We start from the raw sequence: 24,082 nt of genomic DNA on the forward strand, positions 1-24,082 counted from the left end.
GGGCTCGGATCGCGGGCCGGGCCTCGGGGGAGAGCTTGGCATCGCCCAGCCAGAGCCGGGGGTGGGGTGGGTGGAGGAGAGGGCAAGGTTCGGGGGCGGCCGACCCCGGCCCCTCTCCTCCTCCGGGCCGGCCGGGCTCGCGGGAGCTCGTCCGCCGTGCCATTCCGCTTAGCCCGGACCCTCGCGTGCGGGAGGCGATGGGGCGGGGGCCCCTCGCGGTGCTGGGCTGAACTGCCGCATTGGGGGGCGGGGCCCGGAACCCCCGCCCCCCTCCGGGCTGCAGCCGGCCGCGATGGGCCGGGCAGCCCCACCCGCCCCCCAGGCTGAGCCCCTTTAGCTCGGAACCCCCAGGTCGGCGAGCTCGGGCCCTTGCATCCCCGGCCCCCTGCGGGCCCGCCGCAGCGGGCAGCGGGGGCGGGGATGGTGAACCTGGCCTCGATGGTGTGGAGGAGGCTCCTGAGGAAGCGCTGGGTGCTCGGCTTGGTCTTCGGGCTATCTCTCATCTACTTTCTCACCAGCACCTTCAAGCAGGTCAGTCTCCGGCCGTCCTCGCGTATTCCCTTTGTCTCTGTAAAACGCGTGGGGTGTGGGGGGAGGGGAGCTGGGTTCAAGCCTGCAAGCCATCAGACGTGGTTCGGTGCCAGAGAAAACGTGAGAGCGGGACCCTCAGAACCGAGGATTCTGCAGGGAGGGACCCTCCAAACCCCGGAGACTGCCGGGAGGGACCCCAGGGTACTGCAGGGAGGGACCCTCAGCACAAAAGAACCCGGCAGGGAGGGACCCTCGGAACCCTGCGTCAGAGCTGGAAAGGATGATCGTAGGATCCCGGAGTGAGAGCCGGAAGGAACCCTGGTTCATCGGGTCTCCTACCCTTATTAAACAGCTGTGGAAACTGAGGCCCAGAGACTTGCCCAAGTAACATCCACTTGGCCTCCCTTACCAGAACCAGGCAGCACCTTAGGGACTCACGCCCACCTCTTCCAAACCTTTCATTTTATGGATGGGGGTTTCTTCTGGATCGTTTAGGCAAAATTAGCTATTTGACCTTGCACAAAGGCAAACCCGAAAGGATGTTGGGAGAGACTGTTATCTCTGTTATGTAGACCTCCCAGAGTGCCTTGCCCGGGGCTACAGCCCTGGAGTCTTCTATCCCCAATGCTCCGCCCACTCTGCTGGGCCTCAGTTGACAGCCTTAAAATGGGGCTAGACACTTTTGTTTTCCTTCTCAGGTTTTTTCTTTCTAGATCGATTTTTTTCTTGTGCATCAAGATAACCGTAGAAATATGTATCCATATATTAGATTTAATATGTATCGGATTACCTGCCATCTAGGGGAGGGGATGGGGAGAAGGAGGGGAAAATTTGGAACAGAAGGTTTTGCACGGGGCAGTGCTGAAAGATTACTCATGCATGTTTTATAAATAAAAAGCTGTAATTTAATATATATATATGTATATATATACACATATATATATATTTTAAAATGGGGCTAGAACCAGCAGATCTAATTACCCCCATTAGCATCTTCAGGAGCTGAGAAAAAGTGATGGAGAGAGCCCATCTTGGGATCTTGGAGGATGAAAGGGACGGAAGGAGTCAGGCCAGTGTTGGAATAGGGAGACATTCCGGGCTGTGTCAGGAATGAATCTCGGTCCCGTGATTCTGTTTGTCTCTGCGGTTTCTTCAGCAATCACAATTAGGTGCAGTGGGCCAGGTTCCAGTTCTGTGGTCGGCCTGGCTGGGTGGCTAGGGGGGGGAGGAGGGGGGGTGTGGTATCAAATATGTGAACAGGAAATAAATGACCTTGAACTGGTTGTAAGGGCTATTTCAACTTTCCCCTGACTTGGCTGCAATTCTTTGGCATGGATAGGTGGAAGAATAAGAAATAAGGAGGGAGAAAACCGATCTGTTGTTGCCTTTGTTTTCTTATAATTGTTTTGACTGGTCCTAGGAAACCATGGGCTGTCCTGGGTTCTGTCCCTGCCCCCCCCCTGGTTTTTTTTTTTTGTAAACAAGGATAGAATATTTGTATGAATTATGCCTGTGGAGTACTTTTCTAAAAAATGAGCCAAAGTATAAATATTTAGCCTGGAAAAGGAAGGGGTGGAGTAGGTTAGAGATCTCTGATTTCTAGGGTTGGGCAATAGAATAGAAAATGGATTAGCTTTGTTCTGCTTGGCTCCAGAGATTAGAAACAAAAAATGGAAATTGGATAAATTTGGATGATTTGGGGAAGGAAAAAACTCAACTTTCTAAAGAGCAGGCTTCTCAAATGGAGAGGCCTGTCTTAGGAGCCATGGTGGGTTCCCCATCTGGAAGGGATGGCCTCTTGTTTAGAGGTCATTCAGAGGACATTGTCTACCATTTGCAAGATCCTCCAGGACCCAGAGACAAAGAGTACTTGCTCTAAAGGGGCTTATATTTTCCTGGATATGGTGTAGAGGGTTAATCAGGCTTGGACTGGACTGCCAGCTTTGTGAAATAGATGCAGTCGGTTGTTAATACAGTGCAAATGTTATTGTGTCAAGGGTTCTTCAATCAACCAGCTTCCATTTTATTAAACGAGAGGAATTGTGGGTTAAAGTCTCCCTTCTGTATGTGTTATGCTGGGCACCATCTCAGTGCTGTAGTATCCAATAGGACTGCCTTGTAGCCAGCTACACCCAGCAGATGAAAATGCAATTGGGAAATATTTAACATAAGTAAAAATACTTTTATAGTATACTATAAAAGTATTTTACATATGTTAACTATTTAATAATAATATTAATATGTGATTTTTTTTTTTTAAGTCATTCTACGGTGGCAGGGATCCTGACGTATGGGTTAGTGGCCCTATTTCTAGTCCAGTTTCACACCTCTAAGTAACCTTTAAAAATTCATTTAATATTTTATTTTTTCCTCATTTATGTTCAAAAATAACTTTTTGCATGTTTTTCAAATTGTTGAGTTCCAAATTCTCTCCCTCCCTTCCCTGCCCTCTTATTGAGAAGGCAAACAATTTGATATAGGTTATGTGCAACCATGCAGAACATTTCCATGTTAGTCATGTTGTGAAAGAAAACATAGACTTAAAAAAAAAAAAAGCAAGAATAATAAAGTAAAAAAAAAAAAAAAAAGTATGCTTTGATCTGCATTCAAAGTTGTCATTTTTTTCCACTAGAGAGGGATAGCATTTTGCATCATAGAAGCAAGGCAACTCTTAAGCACCCTAAGTTACAGAGAAGGTGCTGTCCCTTATTGGGAGAGGGAATTTCCTTATTTGGGAGTCTGCTATTTCCCAGAAATCTAGTCACTATCCATAATTTCTTGGAGGTGCTAGCATCTAGAGGGAACGAGGAAGAGTTTCATGTTGGAGTTATCTTTGAAGGGAATTGTGTGGCACGGCAATTACAGTGCTGGGCCTGGAGTGAGGAAAACCTGAGTTCAAATCCACATTAGTTATGTGACCCTGGGCAAGTCACTTAACCCTTTTTGTCTCAGTTTCCTCACCTGTAAAATGAGCTGGAGAAGAAAACTGCAAACCACTCTAGGATCTTTGCCAAGAAAATTCCAAAGTGAAAGTCAGGAAGGAGGACATCCTGGCTAGGGGACAGACTTACAGAAGGCCTGAAGGCAAGAGGCCTGTTTGGTTTGATGTAAGAGTGAGAGTGAAGAAGTCAGTAATGCACAGGAACCTTTATGATTTCTTATGTGTGGATAATCTCCAGCTTGATTTGGGATCCTCCTCTGGTTACTTATCAGCTGTGTGATCCTAGATAGGTCACTTATAACCCTTTTGAGCCTCAGTTTCTTAGTTTGTAAACAGGGCTAATAATAACACCTCACAGGGTTATTGTGAAAATCAAATGGGTTAACATATAAAGCTGTACAAGTGTTAACTCTCATTATTATTAATGATTGTTGAGTCGTTTCAATGGTGTCCAATTCTTCATGGGCCCATTTGGGGTTCTCTTGGCAAAGTTTCTAAAGGGGTTTGCCATTTCCTTCTCCAGCTCATTTTCCAGATGAGGAAACTGAGTCGCACAGGGTGAAGTGACTTGCTCAAGATCACATAGCTTGGAGGCCACATTTGAACTCAGGAAGATGAGTTTCCTGACTTCAAGCCTGGCACTCAATGCACTGTGGCGCCTCCTACTGACCTTCAAATGTGATGATGATGATGATGATGATGTAGAAGTAGATGTAGTAAATGGAGTTGGCAAACCCTGCCCCTAAATCCCACAGCCTGCCCCAACCAGGAACACTTGTGATCCACAAGTCAAATCAGTTTTTCTTGAATGCTTACTAAATGCCAGGGAACCTGCAAAAAAGTAAAAAAAAGGCAAAAAGAGCTCCTGCCCTCAGAGCGATTATGTTCTAATGGTCAAACACATCCATCCTAGAACTAGCACTAGAAGAGGCCTCCAATGTACTCCAAGGGAGGATTTGAACCTGGAACCACAGGCTTCTCTTTCCACTTTGTACAGCCTGGAGCAGAGCTAAAATTTGAATCCAGCTCCTCTCATGTGAAATTCCAGATGCCTTCCACTGGTCTAATCCAATTCCTTATTATAGATAGGAAACCGGGGCTCAGAGATCTGGAGGGATAATATAATAACAATAATAATGAAATTTCTGTTATTTATGTGTGTGACATGCATAATATATATTATATTAAGATTTGCAGAGCATATTACAAATATTCTCTCATTTGAACTTCACACTACCCTGGGAGGGTAGGTGCTATTATTCCCATTTTACAGATGAGGAAACTGAAGCAAATAGGTTAAGTGATTTGTCCTGGCTTACATACTAGTTAAGTGTCGGAGGCTATATTTGAACTCTGGCCTTCCAAATTGCCAGGTGTGGTGCTCTACCCACTGGGCAACCTGGCTTCTTCATTGAGCTCCCTCTGAGCTCTACTCATATGATCTCACCTTAAAGGAAATTTTTGAGGGAGAATAGGTACAGGGAAAAGAGCCCTGGTTCTGAAGGCGGAAGACCTGGATTCAGATTCTGTGCCAAGGCTTGCCACCTGTGTGACCCTGGGCAGCTCCTCAGAAGATCAGTTTCATCAACTGAAAAATGAGGAGATGGGGCTAGATGATCTCTAAAGTGCCCTCCAGCTCCAGGTCTTCAGATCTCCACTTGGCAGGCCCTGGGCTCCCTCCTTACCACTGAAAGTATTTTGTAAATACTTTGTATCTTATATGAACGTATCTGTGAATATTTTGTATCTACCCGGGATAATGTAACCTTTCGAGAGAGACAAAGGCTGTTTTCTGTTTGATTTTTTTTTTTCCCCCCTCTATTCTCCCGGCTTAGCACAGTGTTTGGTATATAGTAGGGGCTTAATAAATGCTTGCTATATTGAATGGAATCTTGCTCAGGTCTGGATTGGCTTGGTGCCTTCACCCTGCCCCCTCCCAACTCTGAGATTTGGGGATTTCCAGCTCCAAATTCCCATGAGGTCTTAGCAACTTGCTCAAGATAGAAACTGAGGCATTTGACCAGAGCTTCAGTTTCTATCAAGTAGCTCCAGAAAATTGACCACTGCATAAAGGAGAGCCCTCGTTGTAATTGCCCTCCCCTGTGTGCCTGTCTCCCTCCCCCATCTCTTTCAGAGTGTGTTTGTGCCCATTCCTCTATTACTTTCGGTGTGTATGTCTGTCTCTCCATCTCTGTCCCTCCCACTCCCTGTCTGTGTGTCTCTTTCTGCTTCTCTTTACGTGTATCCATCTCTATTTTTCTCTGTCTCCCCCATCCTTCTGTGTCTCTCTCTCTGGGTCTTTCTGTCTCTTTCCCTTTTTTGGGCGTGTTTTTTGTCTCTTTGTCTCTGGGTGTGTGTCCATCTTTGTTTCTCTCTGTGTGTCTCTCCTTGTGTGTGTGTGTGTGTGTGTGTGTGTGTGTGTGTGTCTGCCTTTGTGTCTGTGTGTGCTGTCTATATCAGTCTCGGTCTCTTTCTGCAGAGCAGTTATAAATATTAGCAGGGATTCTCATCATGCTTGGCTCCTTTCCCACCTAGCTTTGCTTCCTCTTTGAGCACTTTGGGAAGGTAGCTCGGGGCCACAGGCTGTTTGGTTGGGGCTTGAGGTCAGGAGACTGTGGTCTGATTCATCACTGTCAACATTTCTCGAAAATAATGGGAAAATTGTCTGAGCTCTTATGAAAGGCCACCTTGCAGAAATGACATCACCTTCATTTTCAAATAGAGACTTCTCCCTGCCTTACCAGGGACGAGCCATCTCCAAAGTGGGATCCCTGCATGAAGTTGTTTTTTTAATTTTTGAGTCACTATTTCAATGTAAGTCATTTCCTTTGTCTCTCATGCATTGAAGTGCATAATTCTGAGAAAGGATCTGTCTGTAGGCTTCCTCAGACCACCAACAAGGTGCATGACACTAGCAAGGGAACTTCTGTCTTAGCTTGCAGCAGAGAATTCTTAAAAATGACGGGCCACTGAGAATGTAGCCCTTCGATTTCCCTGCCAAAAAGGCCTCTGTCCTTTGTAGCATAAAGCCAGAGGAAGATGTAAAGGAAGCATCATTATCCTTACTAACTGCTGAGAAATTGAGCCTAAGAAAAGTACAATGGCTATTATTGATAAGACTTTTTCAGGCAAAAAAAGGGTGTGTGTGTGTGTGTGTACAATATATATTTGCATTAGATATTCTCCAGCTTACATTTAGTGAGAGGAAGCAATGGGGAGAGAAACAGAGACCCTCCCAGCCTTGACATTCCTTGTTCTAAGACCCATCCCTCCCAGTTCTGACATTCTCTGTTCTAAGGCCCCTCCCACCTCTGACATTAGCTGTTCTAAGGCCCTTCCAGCCCTGACATCCCCTGTTCTAAGCCCCCTCTCAGCTCTGACATTCCCTGTTCTAAGGCCCCTCTCAGCTCTGACATTCCCTGTTCTAAGGACTCTGTCAACTCTGACATTTCATGTTCTAAGATTCCTCCCTCATCTGTTATTGTCCTCTGAGACTGTTGGTGAATTGGTACCCATTTGGATATATAAAAATTCTTCACTGGGAGCTCCCTACACTGATGAAATCAATGAGTCTGATCAGAAAAGAAGAACAATTAGATCTTACAATAGGCAAGGAAGGTATGTAGTCATTTTGCAGATAGAATAATAACTAGCCTTTATATTGCAACCTTAAGGTTGGAAAGCAGTTTATGATTCTCCTTTGATCCTCACAACTACCCTGAGAGATGCTATTATGATTCTCTTTTACCGATGAGGAAACTAAGGCAAGCAGGGTTAGGTGAATTCCCCAGAGTCACACAGCTCGGAAGTGTCTGAGGCTGGATTGGCTCTTCCCAATTCCAGCTCCCCCTTTGCCACCACGTTGCCTCTAATTAGCTCAGGCGTGACTAGAAAACTGAGTAGATGGGGTTTCTCTGTGAACAGTTCTATATTTTTATTAAAAGTGCATTCTATTTAATCTTCCCTAGAACGCTCATCCAGCCTTACTGACCATGACCCCATAGATGAAGCTTGGACGTCCGTCATCGCTTACCCCATTTCTTTCTGGTCCTTTTCCTAGGAAGAGAGGGCAGTGAGAGACCGGAATCTCCTCCAGGTACAAGACCGGGAACAGCCCATCCCGTGGAAAGTGCAGTTCAACCTGGGTAACAGCAGTCGCCCAAGCAACCAGTGTCGGAACTCCATTCAAGGGAAGCTTCTCATCACGGATGAGCTAGGTATGGCCCCGGCTCTTTTGGGACTCCTCATGTGCTGCCCCACTTGGACCCTCTCCCCCCATGCATTTATTTATAGATAGAGGAAAATGGACAAAATCTCAATTTTTTCATCTGTAAAATAAGGTTAATTATACTCATCAATAACCCCGTCATCGAAGGCGAGTCCACAAGTATATTTTTTATTCACTACTCACTGTGTATCAGGCCCTGGGTCAATCGATGGACATATCACAAAGAGCCACAACATGGTTCTTGCCTTCAGTAAGGTCAAAACTTTAACAACATATAACATACAATATAAATGGGAGGTGATCTTAGAGGGAAGGGAGAAGGAGAGATAAGAACAGACCAGAAAGGCCTCCTGCCGAGTCTTGGGGGAAAAAGCCAACTGGTGGAGATGAGGATGGAGTGGAGGGCAGCCAGTGACAATGCCAGGAATCAGGGAGATGGGGAATCTTGAGTGAATGAAGCACTTCCTGTGTGCAAAGCTCTGTCTTAAGTACTGGGGCCAACAAAAAAGATAGTCCTTGTTCTCAAGGAGCTCATATCCTAATTGGAAAGGCAGTCAGTGAAAATGACTTAAATTAGATCTGCTTGGCTGCTGCACTTTGTGGCCCACAGGACCTCTCCATCTGATTTGCAGCTGGAAAGTTCCTTGTGCTGCACCCTAAGGACCACAGCACCTCTCCATCTGATTAACAGCTGAAGTATGGTTTAGATGGTTTCAGTTGTCGATCAGATGGAAAGATCCCATGGTCCTTTGGGTACAGCAGCCAAGCAAAGAAGAAAATAGCTCTAATTTATTGTCGTTTCCATTAATAAAATCTTATCTGTTTCTGATGTGGAACCATTTGACACTGGCAGGAAAAACAACCAGGAGGCTGCTGTCACTGAATGATAGAGGCTTTGGGGGGGGCAAAGTATGAGAAAAGTGAAAAGCTAGTAAGGTACTGGGTTAGGAAGGGATTTAAAGACCAAACAGAGGAGAATGTGTGTGTGTGTGTGTGTGTGTGTGTACACACACACACACACACATGCCTGAAAATACACATATATTTATAAATTATAACATTAATTATATATTACAGATACAAATATGTATATATGCAATATGTGTATTGCTTGTTTTATGTGTAATTGTAGCATTTAATCTACTAAAAAGTCATCATATAAATACGTGGATATTATACACATGTGTGCATGCACACATACACATGTAACATATAATTGTATGGTTTATAAATTTATTATAATGTAAATTCCTATATACACATGTGTAATTTAGGTATATCTATGTTATATAGAAATTTTAATATGTAACCTGTCAATAAATATAAATAAACATAAATAAAAATCCAATATATGCATATAAAATATCATACATATATATGCATACACACATACATATGTAATCCTAATGGTGATAGGGAGCCATTGATTTTTATTGAGGAGGGGAGAGTTATGGTCTAAATCTCACTTAAATAGCTAAATAGAGAATGGACTAATCTGGAGAAAGACATGACAGGGAGACTCCCCAGCAGACTATTGCAATTAATTGAGCATGAGGGGATAAGGGCCTGAATGATGGTGGTGTGGTCAGGGGAGAGGTGGAAACACAGGAGAGATGTTTCAGAGGTAGGAACAGCAGGCCTTGGCAACCAGTGCGAAGTGGAGGGGTCCGAGAGAGTGAGGACTTAAGGATGATCCCATGGTTATAAACTTGGTGACTAAAAACATGGATGATGAAATGAGAACGAGGGGCAGCTTAGAGGAGATCATTCATTGCCTGGGATTGGAGTCCTCAGTTGGAAGGGGAAATGGGTATGTCGAGAGCTAGAGAAGGTCCCAGGGAGGTCACACCTAGAGCAGCCATTTGGCGGGATCCCTCTGGGGCTCTCAGAGCCTCTTTCCTTGCTCTTATCTCTTACTTAACTAGCGGTGAAGCCTAGGTAAGAAGCACAGGCCAGACCTTGAAGTCTCAGAACTGGATTTCACTCCGGGTTGCTGCCACATTCACACATTCTGATGGTCAGAGCCGCGTGTCCTACAAACCACAAGAGCTGGTCTAATTGCAGGGCACAGCTCAGTGAGAATGGTCTCCTCAAATTACTGCTTGCTCCCTTTCCACGTGCAGTCAGAAATTGCCCTGCCCTGCTCCCCCTTGGAGGGCATCCATGATGCTCTGGCTTCATCCCCCGGCTTTCTTTGGTTCCCAAGGTTACGTCTGCGAGAGGAAGGACCTGCTCGTGAATGGCTGCTGTAACATCAATGCTGCCAGTGCCAGGCGCTTCTGCTGTGATGGCTGCTTGTCCAACGGATGCTGTGGTGCCTATGAATACTGTGTCTCCTGCTGCCTGCAGCCCAGCAAGGTAGATGTTGGGATCATGGAGGATGCTTAATAGCCGTTCATTCATTTTAGCCTCATACCAGGCATGGGAGTGACTTTTACACCCATTTTACAGATTAAAAAAAAAAGAGACCCCAGAAATTTGAAGCGACTTACCCCATTCTCTTAGCTACTGTCTGAGAGGAGATTCAAACTTGAGTCTTCCTGCCTCCAAGGTTGCTAGGCTATGCTTTGGAATACAGGGAAGGAGGCTTAGGGATGCAATAGAGAGAGAGAGACCAGGAGCAGGAAAAGGGGAGGTTCAGATCCACCTGGGTGGTCTTGGACAAATGACTAACCCCTCTGGGTCTTAGTTTCCTTTTCTCTACCATGAGAAAACTGGATGATCGCTACAGTCTTTTCTAGCCACTATAGAGCATGGCATGGAATCAGGTAATGTAACTTAGTTTACCATGAGTTTGACTGCACAGATCTGTGAGCCTTATGTCACTGCCACTTGAATGTGTATTTTTATAGGGGAATATGGTGGTTCAGCCTCAAGCACAAGTGCCCAGTTCTCCCCAGCCCCATCGACATGGAGCAGAGTGTTACCTCTAATCACTTGGGAAAGGGCTATAATTGCATTTCTCCTCAGAAAGGTTCTTCTTCCTCTTGTCCCTCCCTCCCTGTCCTTTATTTTATGACAATGATTAAGAGTCTTGCTGGGAATCTCTTTCAGAACCTATTGGCAATGACAGGAAATTAGTTCCTTTAACTCAGTCGATGTTTACAAGGAAAGAAGCTTGTTCCCAAACAAATGGACAGCTTCAGGAAGCGTGTTGGCATTTCTTTTAGATAAGACACATCCTTCTTTTACAGCACAGGAGAGAGAGGTCCTGGATTTGGTGTCAGAGGCCCTGTTTAAATTCAGACTCACTCACATGCATGATCTTAAGCAGCTCACTTCCCGGGGCCTCAGTTTCCTCATCTGTAGAATGGAAGAGCTGGGCTAAACATCCTGGGAGGTGCTTTTTGGGTCTCAAGCTGTGATACCCTGTTCCTTCCTGGGCCTACGCTTCTTGCTGGAAATCTTACATCTTGAATGTCCTCTGTTTCCTCAGCAATTACTCCTAGAACGCTTTCTCAACCAGGCTGCAGCAGCATTCCAAAATCTCTTCATGGCGGTGGAAGATCACTTTGAGCTGTGTCTGGCCAAATGCAGGACTTCATCTCAGGTGAGGAGATACAATGGGCAGGGTAGATTGGGATGGAAGGAGAGGAAGGAGGAAAAGATTTGGGAAACCACATAACCAGGTTCTTTGGGCCGGAGGAAAAAGGTAAGAGCGATAATTCAACTGATAAATGAATATTTATAAAGTACCAGCCAAGTACCTTCACTCTCCTAATTGCTATAGATTCAGAGACCAAAATGAAAATATCCCTCCCCTCAGTCAGGGACACAATGTGTACATAATGTATTCAAAATAGATTAAAAAAAAAAAAAAGTACAAGACATTTTTTAAAAGCTATGATTCTGAGATCAACTCCCTTCAATTTTACAAGCATTTATTAAGTGCCTACTGTGTTCCAGTTATTGTGCTAGGCACCAGGTTTGCAAAAATAGAATATCTGTCTTCTAAGAATTTCTTGAAGGGGATTGTCATTGCCTATCATTCTGCATTCTAAACTGACCTATTTACTATTCCTCAAGCTTATAAACATTCCCTCTCTCACCACGGGGACTTTATATAGGCTGTCCCCTCAAGTCTGGAACAACAACCCTCCCTCCTGTGCCTCTTAGAAATGTCGCTTCATTTGAGGCTCAGCTGATGGGTCCATATCGACCAATAAAAATCTGGGATGGTAAAAGTACATAAAGTATTTTAAGAGGAGAATACACTAATTGCTGAGGATACTGGGATAGTTTAGCTATTATTAGTTTTTTGCTTCTTGGGGGGACTTTTTTCCCAGTGGACTTCTTGATTTTTTGTTTTTAAACACCATTGTTCCCACCATCACTGAGGAAGCAGAAGGATCCTGCAGAGGATAGAGAGCCATTAAAAAAAAAAATCTCCTTATTCTGCCCTGGCCAGGCAGCTAGCAATCAGCCTCCTGGGGCTGAGCCCCCCCAACTCTTAGTTTCTTCATGTTTGTCGTCAATATCAGGCATGGCCTTTGTCACATTGACATTTGGAATTCTTTCCAGCTTAGTAGGATAAATCTGAGCTTTTATTCCATGGCTGGAGCCTTTGAGGAGCCAGTACCTAATGTATTCGAATTAATCTACTAGGCACCAGGTTTGCAAAAACTGAATCCCTGGACTGATAAGAATTTATTGAAGGGGGATTGTCATAGTCTTTCATTCTGCATTTCACTTCCGTCTTCAGGGAAATATATAAGCAGAGGTCTCTTTAAAAGATCCTTTAGGGAGATACCTTTATGAGCAATACAAGGATTATAGTCAGCCCATTATAAGATGGAGAAGCAAAATATGTTCGAGAAGGATTGAAAGAAAGGTTCTTCCTCCCTTATCGTTATGGGTACTTTCTCCCATAAAGGAGAATACCTCTTGCCTCAAGTCTGGGGAATTTTCTAATATTGCTGGGAAAGAGACTTAAAGATCTGAGAGAATTGTTTCTTTCCTGTCTTTCCCACAATAAAATCCATTAGCACTTGCAAATATTCTGTGAGTGGAGAAAAGGATTGTTTTATTATGGTGGCTGCCACCTCACTGTTGGGGAGGGGGAGGTGAGTTAAAGATAAGCAAAAACATTTATAGTTGGTAAATTTTTTAACTTTTCCCCTCTAAAAAATACATTTAAAATTTTTTTTATATTTTTTAAAAATTTGAGTTCCAGATTCTCTCCTTCTCTCCTGCCCCTCACTGAGAAGGTAGCAATATGGTAACAATTATACCTATGAAGTCATGTCAAACATTTCCATATTGGCCATGTTGCCAAAAAAAAAAAAGGGGGGGAGATAAAATAAAGAAAAAATAAGCTTTTACTTTATCAGTTTTCTCTCTTGGGATGGATATCATTTTCATCATGAGTCCTTTGATATTGTCTTGGATCATTGCATTAGTCAGAATAGCTAAATCATTCACAGTTGATTATGGTACAGTATTGATATATTTACGGTCACAATTCCTAGTTCCAAATGATGTGCTTGTGGTTTAGCACACCAGATGTTCAGTCATATAAAGAGTAACACTGTGAACAGTGGCCATTATCTTGGACAAAAGGTTGTCCTTCTTACCAGAATGACATCACTCTGTTAGAGTCGAGTTACAGTGTCTGACTGTGGCTGATCAGCGAACACAAGCTCCGAAGGCTCTGTCCCAGGTTGGACACAAATCATTCCCGTGAATATTGCTGGTAACTTCTAATTTTGTGCATCTCATGTTTCTTTTGGGCTAATTCAATTCGGCTTTGCTCATAAAGCACAGAACTTTTTCTGGTGATAACAAAAGGTAGGTTTATTCAGGAGAAGAGGGTACAGACAAAATGAAGAGATACAATAGATTCCAAGATTGACAATGAAAAAAAAAACAAATTCCCTGGTGGAACTTACAGTTAACCAAGAGAAAAGAAATACTCCATGAGGTGGGAGCATGCCTTTAACTGGTAGGCCAAATTCATAGAGGGATTTGGCATCCTAAAAAAGTTAGTTATTTGTAAGAAAGAGAAAGATACCATGAGGCAAGGTGGGGCAACCAGAGAAAGACACCACATGGTAGGGTCCTGAAAAGAGAAAGACACTACAGGACAGAAGCCATGGAGGGCTTAACCCAAGAGGGATTCAGCAAAAATAGCATGAGCTATGGACAGATTGACAAGGAAAATTTAACCTCGGTGAGTCTGACACAACTTGGATTTCTGACTGGACATGGCAAGGTGGGGCTACTAATGACCTCCCCAGAGGGTGGGACTGTAAGGTTAAAGTGACTGCCATCAGTCCCCTTCCCTGCTTACCTCAGGGAGTAAATTTGTCAGTCCTTCAGGCTCTCTCTGCCCACCCCATCTACTAACACAGGAGCTCATCAATATGGCTGTTACTGTGTACAGTGTTCTAGCGGCTGTGCTCACTTCACTTTGCATTAGTTCATATAAATCTTTCCAGGTTTTTCTGAAATTGGATGGTTAAATTCTGGGTGGAGGCAGTGCTGTGAAATTTTTATCTTTGCATCCTCAGCCATTAGTAGATATTTAAGATATACAAGAAAGATGTGATCAATCGATTTGAAGCCAGAAAGATCTTGGTTCAAATTCTGCCTTTGATAAATAATGATTGGGTGATCCCAGACAAGTCAATCACTCTCAGTGCCCTAGTCACAAACTAACATTTGTGACATTTGCAAAGGGAGTTTCCTTTACTATTGAAATCACAAGTTCCTTTTCCTTTCCCTTCTTGTAAATCCTTTATCTTTCAAGGCAACTTAATAGTCCAACAAATGAGCTCTGGGCCTAGAGTCTAGAAGACCTAACTTCAAGTTGAATCTCAGACACTAATTAGCTCTCTGATCCTAGGAAATTCACTTAATTTTTGTCTGCCTTAGTTTCCCAGTCTGTAAAATAGAGTTAATAACAGCATTTACCTTTCAGGATTATTGTGAGGATCCATTGAGAGAGTATTTGTAAAGTGATTATTCCAGTGCCTGATATATAGTAAACCTAGATGTTAGCTATTTTTAGTTATCATTATAGCTAAGGACTCTCTCCTCTTGGTCTTGGCTATTTGAAAAGCCCCAGACAGTTTCAAGCAGGCTAAAGCATTGATCCTTCCTATGTAGTCTTTCCCCCTCTCTTGTATAGGTGGCTCCCACTTTTGTTAATTGATAAAGACATTAATCACTGACTCGGACTTCTGCATCCTACCTTTTTGATTTGTAAATTGTTCTACCTTATTATTTCTTACTGTTTCAGAAACCTGAATGCAATATGTTGTTGCAAGAAAGATACAGAGAGAGCTAAAACAAAGAATCTGTTATATTTCAGCTAAGGTAAAAGAGGCAAAAGGCAAGAGATAGTAATCAGGATATCAGACAAAGCAAAAGCAGGCCTAATTCAAGAGAGAAGCAGTATAGCTATGTCTTGCTGAAAAGTAACATAGATAATTAGATAATGTCAATACCAAATGGCAGGATATTCAGATCCTTAAAGGAAAAGTTAAATAATTTAAAGAAGGAAATAGACAGTAAGGCTATTCTAGTGAGGAACCTCAACTTCCCCTTCTCGGAACTAAATAAATCTAAACCATTAAATAAATTAAGGAGATGAATAGAATTTTAGAAAAAATAACTTATGGTAGACCTCAGGGAAAAAAGTCAAGAATAGAAAGAAATATCCTTTTTCTTAAATATACATGGTATTTTCATAAAAATTAACCATATAATATAGGTCATAAAAACCTCAAATGCAGAAAAGCAAAAATATTAAATGTATCCTATTATACTCAATAAAGGGCTTTAGATGCATAAATTAAAAATTAATTGGAAATGAAACTAAAATAAATGGGGCAGATGGTTACACAGTGGATAAAGTACCAGGGCTGAAGTCAAGAAGACTCATCTTCCAGAGTTTAAATCTGCCCTCAGATACTAGAAGGCAAGTCAGATAACCCTGTTTGCATCAGTTTCTTATCTGCAAAATGAACTGGAGAAGGAAATGTAATCCATTTCAGTATCTTTGCCAAGAAAATCCTTACTGGTGTCACAAAGAGTCAGACACAACAGGGAAAAATAACTCAACATCAACAGCAAACATACAGTAAAATAGAGAAAGGGCAAATCTGAATCGAACACTCAACTCGGAAGAGTAGAAAAAGAGCAAATTAAAAATCCTCAAACATCAAATTGGAAATCCTGAAAATTAAAGGAAAGATTAAAATTCCAAAGTAAGAAAATCATTGAACTAATAAATAAAACTAGGAGCTGGTTTTATTTTAAGGCAGTAATAAAGTAATAAAATCAAATTTGGTTAATTTGATTTAAAATAAGAAAGAAGAAAATCCAATTACCAGTATCAAAAATGAAAAGGATAAACTCATCACCAATGAAAATGAAATTAAAGCAATTATTAGGAGCTATTTTGTCTAATTATATACCAATAAATCTAATAATCTAAATGAAATGGATGATTGCATATAAATATATAAATTGCCCAGATTAACAGAAGAGGAAATAGGATACTTAAATAACTCTGTGTTAGAAAATGAACAAGCCATAAATGAGCTCCCTAAGGAAATAGCCCCAGTACCACATGGATTCACGAATGAATTCTATCAAACAATTAAACCATATTTGAGAAAAGAGGCAAAGAAGGAGTCCTACCAAATTCCTTTTGTGATATAAATATGATGCTGGATTCTGAACTAAGAAGCGAAAAAATAGAAAACTATATACCAATTTCCCTCATGAATATTGCAAAAAATTTAAATAAAATGCCAGCAAGGAAATTGTAGCACAATGTCACAAAGATTGTATACTGTGCTCAGCTGTGATTCATCTTAGGAATGGAGAAACTGGGCTGCTTCATATTAAAACATAGTTGGCCATATCAGTAACAAAAACAAAAATTGTATGACTTTGATGCAGAAAAAACTTTTGACAAACTATAATACCCATAAAACCACACATACTAGAAAACATAGGAATGAATGAAACTTTCTTTAAAATAAGTAGTACCTGTGTAAAATCATAAATAAGCATTATATATAGTGAGGATAAACTAGAGACCTTCATCACCACTATTGTTTAATATCCTACCAGAAATGCTAGCTATAGCAAGAAGAGAAGAAAAAGAAATTGAAAGCATAATATAGTCAACGAGGACACAGAACTCACTCTTTGGAGATGATTTGATATTTTGCTTAGAGAATCAACTAAGAAAACTAGTTGAGACAACAACTTTAGCAAGGTTGTAGGATATAAAATAAACTCACATGAATCACAGCATTTCTACATATTGACAACAAAATCTAGAATCACAAGATAGAAAAATTATATTTAAAATAACTGCTGTCACCATAAAATACTTGCTGATACAAACCCAAGAACTATATGAACACAATTATTTAAAAAAAAAAAACCCAAAAATAACCTTTTCACACAAAGACTGATATAAACAATTAGAGAAATATTAATTGCTCGTGGGTACGTCAAGCCAATATAAAAATGACAATCATGAATTAATTTACTTATTCAGTGCTACGCCAAACTGCCAAAAATTATTTAATAGAGCTAGGAAAAACATTACAAAATTCATCTGGAAGAACAAATGGTCAAGAATATTAAGAGAAGTGAATAGAAAATATGAAGGAAGGGAGTCTAGTTATACCAGATTTCAAACTGTGTTATAAAATAGTAATCATAAAAATAATTTGATATTAGCTAAGAAATAGAGAAATGGAGTAAATTAGGTACACAGTATAATTTACTATAGTAGTAGTAAATGACTGTTGTAAACTAGTATTTGATGAACCCAAAGATCAAACCTTTTGGACAAGAACTCACTATTCAAGAGAAATTCTTGTGAAAACTTTTTTTTTTGGAGGCAATTGGGGGTAAGTGACTTGCCCAGAATCCCACAGCTAGGAAATATTAAGTGTTTGAGGCCGGATTTGAACTTGGGTCTGCCTGACTTCAGGGCTTGTACTCTCAACACTGCACCATCAACCTGCTCCAATTCTTGTGAAAACTGAAAAGCAATTTGGCAGAAACTAGGTATAGACCAACATCTCAGAATGTATACCAAGATAAAGTTGAAATGATGCATAGTTTAGACACAAATAGCAATATCATAAGCAAATTAGAGGAGCATGGAAAATTTTGCCTGTCACATCTTTGAATGAGAAGGATTTGTGACCAAACAAGATAGAATCATAGGAAATAAAATGGATAATTTTGTTTATACTGAACTAAAAAGCTTTGCATACACCAAACCAATGCAGCCAATATTAAAAGGAAAGCAGGAAAGTATGGGATGGGAAGGGTGGAATTGTACCATATGTTTCTCTGGCTTGGGCCCTGTTTCTCAAACATGTAGTGAACTGAGTCAAATTTCTAAAACTATAAATCATTGTAAATGATCAAAGAAAATGAAGCCACAGTTTCAGAAGAAATCAAAGCTATTTAGTCAAAAAAAAAAAAGTTCTAAATCGCTATTGATTAGAGAAATGAAAGCTTAAATAGTAGAGGTATCACCTCACAAATTGTATAGAATGACAGGAAAGGAAAATAAGTATCAGAGGGTATGTGAAAAAATTGGACACCAAAAATTGGTGGTGTCATAAACTGCTCCAGACATTGTGGAACAATTTGGAAAGAGACCCAGAGAGCTATAAAACTTCTGACCTAGCAATATCACTACTGGGTCTGTATCCCAAAGAGGTCAAAGAAAAAGGAAAAGAATCTACATGTAAAAAAAAAATTAGTGGCTCTTTTTGTGGTGCAGTGAATTAGAACTTGAGAGAATGGCCATTTCTCTGGGAATAGCTGAACAAATTGTAGCATATTATTTGATAGTAAACTGTTCTGTATAGGAAATGACAAACAGGAGGATTTCAAAAAAGATTTACATTAACCGATGCAAAAATTTTCCCATTTCTTCTCAGCAGAAGGGAGAGAATTTTTTCTAAGTGAATGTTAAAAATACATTTTAAAATAAAGCAAAAAAAAAAAAACCCCAAAAAACAAAACAAAACAAACAAACAAAACAAAACCAGTGCAGCTGCTTAACTGCTGAAAGAATATATCTTTCTGCTCTCTTTTGACCAAACTCCCTATCCCAGTTATTTTCTAAGTTAAAGTACCACCTTCCTGGCCACCATTCCCCAATGTGTTATATTTCCTTTGTTATAATGTGAGTTTCTTGAGGATAGAGATTGTTTTTGGACTAGCATTATGCCTTGCATGCAGCAGGTGCTTAATAAAAGTATAAGTAAAAGTTATACTGTGCACCCAATCTATTCTGCTGATCTACTCCTCTATTTCTCAGCTAATACCAAATTATTTTCGTGATTACTGATCTATAATAGGTTTGAAATCTGATGTAACTAGACCACCTTTTTAATTTTTTTGGTTGATTCTCTTAATATTTTTGACCTTTTGTTCTTCCAGATGAATTCCATTACTGTTTTTCTTAGCATTTATTTAATAAATAAATTAATGGTTAAATTGGAACGAGAAGCAGCTGAAATGTGACAATGAGTTTCTTATCAAAATATTCAAGGTTGTCTATTTACTTTCTCAAAGTTTAAAGCTTTGTGAAGTTTTGTGATCTCTCTCTTTGTCTCTGTCTCACCCTCCACCCACCTGTTTCTGTCTCTCTCCTCTTCATCATCTATCTGTCTCTCTTTTCCTCTCTCCATCCCCTCTGTCTCTTTGTCTCTCTGTTTCTGAGTCTCCCCTTCACCATCTATCTCTGTCTCTCTCTTTCCTTCTCTCCATCCCCTCTGTCTCTCTCTCTCTCTCTCTCTCTCTCTCTTTTTCTCCCTCTCTCTCTCTCTCCCTCTCCCTCTCCCTCTCTCCTTCCCTGATATCTCTCTTATTCTTTCATGGATCTCTTCTTCTCTTCCCTCACAGAGTGTGCAGCATGAGAACACCTATAGGGACCCCATTGCAAAATATTGCTATGGAGAGAATCCACCAGAACTCTTCCCTGCATGACGAGGAGCAGAGGCAGACAGAACTGTGCCCAGAAGGCCAGAATAGGAGAAAGAAGACCTGAAGATCTCAGCCTGCATTTGGGGGACCGGGGGTATCTCTTCAAACCCAAAATGAGCCCATGGGTTAGAAGACTTACCCCTCTGGTGTGTCGGGCCTCTGCCTGCCCCCGTGTGAGCTGGAGGATGGCGCTGAAAGGGGCCAACAGGAAACCAGGACCCCTCCTCAGCTGCCCACCCTTGTCCCTGAGCTGAACACCTTAGCCGGGCTGGGTGACCGCGGTCTCTCCAGCTGCAGCTTAAAAGGATCCAGCCTCAAACAGAACAGATTCCCCCTCCCTCCCTTTCCTCCCTACCTCCTCCATTCCTACAAAAGGGAACTGGGAGTTGTGCCCCTTTGGTTGGGCTTTGGGGTACAATATTCCACTGGTGGCCCAAGCCCCAACTTTGTACATAACTGTAAATTATTTATTGGACTGCTTTGGGATATTAGAAAACAGGAGTATTTCCTGCAGCCAAACCTATTGCCTTTCAGCTTCTAGTCATGTGTCCCAGAGCAAAAGGTTGGATTTCTGCTGGTTCCTTGTGTAAACATGTTTTGTGACTTATAAGGACCTATTTGTGTCCATCCAGTCGTTTTTCTCCAGGGGCCCGGCCTTCTCCCCTTGGGGCTCCGATTTTTCATCCAGCAAAATGTCTTCTCGATATCATCGGCGCCCTCTCACCTTCAGCCTAATGTGCAAAAGCATTTGATACCTCCCAAGGGACCTGACTGCCTGAACCTGCGCTAGGCCAGCTGCTCTCCCCTTAGGTTTGGCTCATTCCCCGGCAGCGGAGAGAACATTTTTCCCAAGGGTGTCCCCCTTCTTCCTGATGTTCCATGTCCTGCTATTCCCCTTGGGGAAACGAGCCCCATGTCCGGAAGGGGCCAAAGACACCGAGGATGGCCCCGCAGGGACTGTCTGGCAAGAGGACCATCTCACTTCTCCCGCATCAGCTTTCCCAGCCCCAAACGTCCCCAGCTTTGAGGGGCTTCGGTCTTTCTGTGTATTGTAGGGGAGCGAGAAAAGGGGTGGCCCTTTCTGTACACCAGGAGTGTTTGCCACGTGTGGTCCCCAGGCCGGTCCAGCAACTCCCAGCCCTTTGAGCTGATGAAGAGTGCCAATGTGACTGTCATTGAGAGAGCGCTGGTTGGAGATTCAGACCCAGATTGCAGTGTTCAAGTCTCCACTCCACCACTTGTTTGATATGTGATCTTTGGCAAAAGATCTCCTGACCTCAGTTTTACCATCTGTAAAATGGAAGGGGCTGGATTGGATGATCTGTAAAGTTCCTTTTAAACTTGATCCCCTGTTTTAGCTTCCTGTCCCTTCCACCCCCCTCAATTCTGGTGCTTTCTTGGTCTGTTGTCCTCTGTGCTAGGAGCTCTCCTGCCCTGCTTTGCTTCTTGCTCCGCAGGCTAAGCTCTCCCCCCTACAAGCTTTGCTGCTTGCTCAAGTGCTAAGGGCTCCCCCTAGCTTTGCTCCTTGCTCCACAGGCTAAGCTCTCTCCCCCTTGCAAGCTTTGCTTTTTGCTCTAAGTGCTAAGGGCTCCCCCAGCTTTGCTCCTTGCTCCACAGGCTAAGCTCTCTCCCCCTTGCAAGCTTTGCTTCCTGCTCCGCAGGCTAAACTCTCCCCCCTGCAAGCTTTGCTGCTTGCTCCAAGTGCTAAGGGCTCCCCCTAGCTTTGCTTCTTGCTCTGCAGGCTAAACTCTCCCCCCTGCAAGCTTCGCTTTTTGCTGTAAAATGCTAAGCCCCCTCTCCCCCAGCTTTGCTCCTTGCTCCATAGGCTAAGCTCTCCCCCCTGCAAGCTTTGCTGCTTGCTCAAGTGCTAAGGGCTCCCCCTAGCTTTGCTCCTTGCTCCACAGGCTAAGCTCTCTCCCCCTTGCAAGCTTTGCTTTTTGCTCTAAGTGCTAAGGGCTCCCCCAGCTTTGTTTCTTGCTCTGCAGGCTAAGCTCTTCCCCTTTGCAAACTTTGCTTCTTGCTCCGCAGGCTAAACTCTCCCCCCTGCAAGCTTTGCTGCTTGCTCCAAATGCTAAGGGCTCCTCCTAGCTTTGCTCCTTGCTCCACAGGCTAAGTTCTCCTCCCTGCAAGCTTTGCTTCTTGCTCCAAGTGCTAAGGGTTCTCCTTAGTTTTGCTTCTGGCTCCACAGGCTAAACTCCCCCTGCAAGCTTTGCTTCTTGCTCCTAGTGCTGACTCCCCCCCCCCCACCCCATCTTAGCTTCTTGCTGTAAAATGCTAAGCCCCCCCCTCCAGCTTCGCTTCTTGCTCCTAGTGCTAAGATTCCCTCCACCCCATCTTAGCTTCTTGCTGTAAAATGCTAAGCCCCCCCCCCAGCTTTGCTGCTTGCTCCAAGTGCTTAGGACAACCCCCCCCCCCCCTGCTCTGCTGCTTGCTTTGTGTGCTAAAGGCTCCCCTTCCTAGCTTTGCTGCTTGCTAAAGTCTTCCCCCAGCTTTGTTGCTTGCTCCAAGTGCTAAGGGCTCACCTCTTCCCAGCTTTGCTGCTTGCTTTGTGTGCTAAAGGCATCCCCCCCCCACCTCAGCTTTGCTGCTTGCTCTGAGTGCTAAAGGCTCCCTCCCCAGCTTTGCTTCTTGCTTCAAGGGCTAAGGGCTCTCCCCCCCAGCTTTGCTCCGAGTGCTAAACCCCCTTCAGCTTTGCTTCTTGCTCCGAGTGCTAAAGCCCCCCCCCCCCAGCTTTGCTCCTTGCATTGAGGGCTCCCCTCCCCAGCTTTGCAGCATTCTCTGTATGCTAAAGCTCTCCACTCCCCCCCCCCAGCTTTCTCAGCTTTGCTTCATGAGCTAAAAGCTTATTCTCTGCCCAGCTTTCTGCCTGCTCCTTATGTGAGGAGCCCCCCCCCCCAGTTTTGCTTCTTGTGCCAAGGGCTCACCCCCTCAACACACACACACGTATGTACCTTTGCTGCTTGCTCAGTACACCTGTACAACCTCTGATGCTTTCTGAAACTCAGAAAGGAGTTCCTCCCCCTCCCCAACCTTTCCCACCTAAATCCGAAGCTTTCTTGGTTTGAGCAAGCGCTGATACTTTTGGGGAGCATACTGAGGCCTACATCCCCTCTTGACGCCCTCCATGTTCTCAGAGCTCCCCAATCTTGTCTTTCCCCCAACTTTGATGCTTTGATGTGTGGAAGGATTTCCCCTCGCTTGGATGCTTTTTTGGTTTGGGGGCCAAGTGCTTGTCCCCCCCAAACTTCTGGTGTTTTCCTCTTCTGTGTACTTAGGTCCCCACCTGATGTCCCCCCCCCAGTAGTAAAAGCTCTGATGCTTTCTTGGTCTGTGTGCTAAGAATCCCCCCCCAGTTTGATGCTTGGTCTGTATGCTAAGGACTCCCCCCGTTCCCCTCAAACTAACAAAAATCGTGATGTTCGCTTGGTCTGTATGCTGAAGCTCCCCTTCCTCCCGGTAGTCCCCCCCCCCCCCCAAGCTTTGATGCTTGCTCTGGGTGCTAGGGGCTCCCCACCTCCCCCGCGCTGCTGTTTGACATTGAGTGTCTCATATTTGTGATGGTCATGAATTTTGTATAAAGTATCAGTCTTTCTCACTGTTAGTGCACACATACTCGCTCGGGCCTCCCTCCTCCTGGTCCCACTTAACTGGGGGTAGGGTTCCCTCCCGCCATCTTGGATTCAAGTGTGATGGAGAGCGATAGACTCAACTCTCTGTCCCCTATGAGTCCGCTCGTTGTCATGTGAATCACCGTCATCCTATTTTTCTGCCCATGACTTCATTGGACACAATAACCCTGGAAAGGTCGATTATCAGATAGTACTATCCCCATTCTTTATTGAATGAAATTGAGACTTATCATTGGTGCCCAGGGTCACTTGGATAGTAATTGTGAGTGGGGAAGGCAGGGTTTAAATTTTCACTCCATGTGTCAACATTCTTCACACCCACCATATTTCTGAAGGGATTTCCTTCATTTCCCACCCTCCTCTTCCTCCCCTCACCCCCAAAGAAGGTCATCCTTATTAGGATGACCTAATCAGCGTCTTAAGCCTGCAACTTGATTAACAATCCCTATATTTTTGCCTTTTCCTCTTGGCACTAGCTTTTGTGTTTGCGTGGGACGTTCTCTGTATGTAACGTGTTTTCAATGGTGCTGAATTAATAAAATTTGTCTCTCAAAACAATTTGAGTGTCTTCCTTATCTCGCCCTTCACTTCATAAAGATGAGGAACATGGAGTCAGCACGTTTCTGTAGATCCTTCCCAGCCTGAGTCCTCAGGTTACATGAGTCCAGGTGGCCCACTTCAGCAGCTAAAGACCCCCAAAGAGGGAGGAACCTTTTGTAAGTGCGTTCTGAAGTTCACAGGGAAACGTACCTATTTCCCGGAACCTAATTGGTT

The 24,082-nt window shown here is 43.3% G+C and overlaps 2 protein-coding genes across 2 annotated transcripts in view; one reads left to right on the forward strand and one right to left on the reverse strand.

Annotated features, from left to right (window-relative positions):
- RNFT2 (ring finger protein, transmembrane 2) overlaps positions 1–1,099 on the reverse strand; it is an 81,035-nt gene extending 79,936 nt beyond the window's left edge. The window contains exon 1 of the mRNA XM_074296860.1: positions 941–1,099. The gene's annotated coding sequence lies outside the window, so the exon portion shown is untranslated. The remainder of the gene's footprint in view (positions 1–940) is intronic.
- SPRING1 (SREBF pathway regulator in golgi 1) lies at positions 401–23,866 on the forward strand. The gene is made up of 5 exons (XM_074296888.1): positions 401–531; positions 7,533–7,689; positions 9,907–10,058; positions 11,137–11,250; positions 19,599–23,866. Exons 1-5 carry the CDS (start codon positions 421–423, stop codon positions 19,680–19,682), a joined length of 618 nt encoding a protein of 205 aa, XP_074152989.1. The 5' UTR covers positions 401–420; the 3' UTR covers positions 19,683–23,866.
- Positions 23,867–24,082: the final 216 nt, after the last annotated feature.

The sequence above is a fragment of the Sminthopsis crassicaudata genome, chromosome 1 (assembly GCF_048593235.1).
Source record: "Sminthopsis crassicaudata isolate SCR6 chromosome 1, ASM4859323v1, whole genome shotgun sequence".
NCBI lineage: Eukaryota > Metazoa > Chordata > Mammalia > Dasyuromorphia > Dasyuridae > Sminthopsis > Sminthopsis crassicaudata.